Here is a 2,771-nt window from a genome sequence, read left to right as displayed (position 1 = left end):
CGCCGCATCCTCGACGCCGTGGGACGCTGAGCCCCGCGCCGGTACCGCACAACGCCGGGACCGCTCCGACGGGTGCGCGGCTGCGGGACTGCTCCTCGGGACTGCCCCGCTCTGATTTTGTAATAAAACGCTGTAGAAAAGCTGTAGTGTGGACCTGCGTGTGGGGCACCATCTCCATCTCTGCCGCGTCCCCAGCCTCGGATAGTTGCAGCCCATGGTAAGACCCTCCCCGAGTCCCCCCCGATCCAGGCTGAGTGGCCCCGATTGTGCCCCCATCCCCACCCTGCAGCAGTCACTGCTCTCCATCCCCTTCTGCCGCTGAAGGCCACAAGCCGAGCTGGGATCCGTGGGGCACAGAGACACCCGGTCCCCGTCCCCGTGCATCAGCGGTGACGTGGGGCAGCTGACGCGGCGCGGTGCGGTGGCAGGGTGGGGGCACAAGCTGTGACCCACCGGTAATTGCAGTGCTGTGTGCTCAGCCCGGTGCTGTTTGCTCGGTGCACCCAGGGGACGGTGCTGCCAGACGGCGCTGCGGGGTGGCAGACGTGGGTGCTCCCCCCAGACGTGGGGCTGCAGGCGGAGCGCAAAGCCCTGGTGCGAGAGGCACCCAACTAATCCCCACACACCACACCTCACAGTGTCCTCTCCATCGGTTTAATGAGGGCTGAGGGCAGCCCCACCATGTGGGGGCTTTGTAGCAGTCGTAGGGCTGTAGGGTTTGCTGATGCCAATGTTGTGCTGTGAATCCAGCTCAGTGCTGACCTGCACCAGACATTGGCCTCAGCACTGTGCCCAACACAAAGTCCCCATCCCTGTCCTCATCCCATTCCCATCTCTATCCTATCCTCATCCCCATCCCATTCCCATTCCCATCCCTATCCTATCTCCAACCCCATCTCATCCCCATCTCATCCCTCTCCCATTCCCATCCCCATCCTATTCTCACTCCGTCCCCATCCCGTCCCCATCCCACCCCATCCCTATTCTATCCCCATCCCCACCCATCCTCACTCCATCCCCTGCCACCCCATCTCCATCCCATCCCCATGCCTTTCCCCATCCCATCCCCATTCCTCTTATCACATCCAGCTCATCCCCACAGAGCATCTCACCATGAGGAGAGCTCAATGGCTTCTGCCTTTGCCCCACATCTGTGGAGAAAAGCAGTGGACAGATGGAGGGAGGGTCACATGGTGCAGTGTGGGACCATGCACCATACAGAGCCACACTGCAGCCACAGAAGCACCATGGTGACTTCAGCATAGAACGACATGGCACAGCACGCACTCACCCTCAGCAGCTTCAGGTGCCTCCATGTTTTCCTCATCCCCCACACCCTCACTGCTGTCCGTGGGTCCATCCCCATCATCCTCACCCAGCACTTCTGTGGGGCAGAGGCACACCTCAGTGTGAGGACATCCCTGTAGGAGTCTCCCCCCATGAGGCAGTGCCTGCCCCACACTGGCACCTGGCTGGAAGTCGATGGTGCGCAGCATCTCAGCCACGTGGTCCACATTGATGGAAAAGTGGTCCATGCTCTCATAACCGGGCTCAGGGCGGCTGCTCATCGACACCTTGGACATGTCTGTGATCCTGGGATTAGAGCAAGCAGCGTGAGCCCTGCCCACCCAGCCCCCCACGCCATCCCCATCTCATTCCCATCCCCTCCACATTCCATCCCATCCCACCCTACCCCCACTCACTTCTTCAGGAGCTCCTTGGAGTGCTGTGGGGGAAAGCAGAGTGCCGTCAGCATCCCAGGAGCAACGCACCAAGCCGCAGAGCACAGGGCAGAGCCCCCCACACGCAGCCCCCCCAGACACCTGCAGGTACACGGCCATCTGGGGCTCCTCCATGGCCTGGATGGCCGTCTCCACCAGCTTGGAGGAGGCCTCCAGGTGGTCCCCGTACTGCCGGATGAGGCCGCGCACGCGTTGCACCTTCGCCTCCTGCTCGCGGGTGACGCTTTGCAGCAGCTCCTTCTTGCGCTCCTCCAGGATGCTGCAGAGCGAGTCGAAGCGCAGCCCTATGTGCTGCTTCTGCCGGCGGCCGTTCTCCTGCGGGACCCCCCAGGGGCTCAGGGGGCTGCCGTGCTCCCACCCCACTCCTACTGATGGCATTGCCCCGGGGACATCCGCATTCCGTGCCTGCAGCAGGCATTTCCCTCCCAGGAGCATCCCACGATGTAGACAAAAGCCACGGGGTGGGGATCCCAAACCACGCAGACCCCACGCATGGGGTCCGGTGGGGGGGGGGGAACGGCACACATAGGGCAGCCCCACCTCGATGGTGCGGCAGATCTCCTCCATCTGCGTAATGATGGCCTGGATGCGGTCGTTCCCCGCCACCAGCATGGCGATGCCATCGCTCAGCTCACTCTGGGGGGCGGAGCAGCGTTGGGGTCACGTTGGGAAACCTCCCCACCGTGCTCCCCCCCACCATGGCCTCCCACTCCTGGAGGTCACCGACCTTCTGGCGCTGGTACACGGCGGGCAGAGGGGCGACCTCGCAGTCTTTGTGAGCGCCGAACACCTTGCAGAGCGAGCAGGTGGGCGCCTCGCAGCGCAGGCAGTAGATGTTGATGCGCTCGTCCTCGTGCTCCTCGCACATCAGCTGTTGCTCCGCCTTCGCGTGCAGGGGGCTGCGGGGCGGGCGGGCGGGGTGGGGAGAGGGTGCTGCGCCCCACGGCACAGCCCCACGGCACCCCTCTGCCCTACAGCATCCTCCTGCCCCACGGCACTCCCTGCCCCACGGCACCCCTCAGCCCTATA

At 63.8% G+C, this 2,771-nt stretch overlaps 1 protein-coding gene across 1 annotated transcript in view; it reads right to left on the bottom strand.

The window, feature by feature from the left end:
• Window positions 1–638: 638 nt before the first annotated feature.
• Window positions 639–2,771, bottom strand: part of TRIM54 (tripartite motif containing 54) — a 5,615-nt gene continuing 3,482 nt past the window's right edge. The window contains 8 exon segments of the mRNA XM_010728337.3: window positions 639–762; window positions 1,113–1,151; window positions 1,292–1,384; window positions 1,469–1,593; window positions 1,704–1,726; window positions 1,824–2,057; window positions 2,283–2,378; window positions 2,470–2,641. Coding sequence (XP_010726639.2) covers window positions 752–762; window positions 1,113–1,151; window positions 1,292–1,384; window positions 1,469–1,593; window positions 1,704–1,726; window positions 1,824–2,057; window positions 2,283–2,378; window positions 2,470–2,641 — 793 coding nt within the window. The 3' untranslated portion in view covers window positions 639–751.

Source organism: Meleagris gallopavo, unplaced genomic scaffold (genome assembly GCF_000146605.3).
Source record: "Meleagris gallopavo isolate NT-WF06-2002-E0010 breed Aviagen turkey brand Nicholas breeding stock unplaced genomic scaffold, Turkey_5.1 ChrUn_random_7180001957374, whole genome shotgun sequence".
Classification (NCBI taxonomy): domain Eukaryota; kingdom Metazoa; phylum Chordata; class Aves; order Galliformes; family Phasianidae; genus Meleagris; species Meleagris gallopavo.
This window is presented reverse-complemented; position numbering and strand designations above follow the sequence as displayed.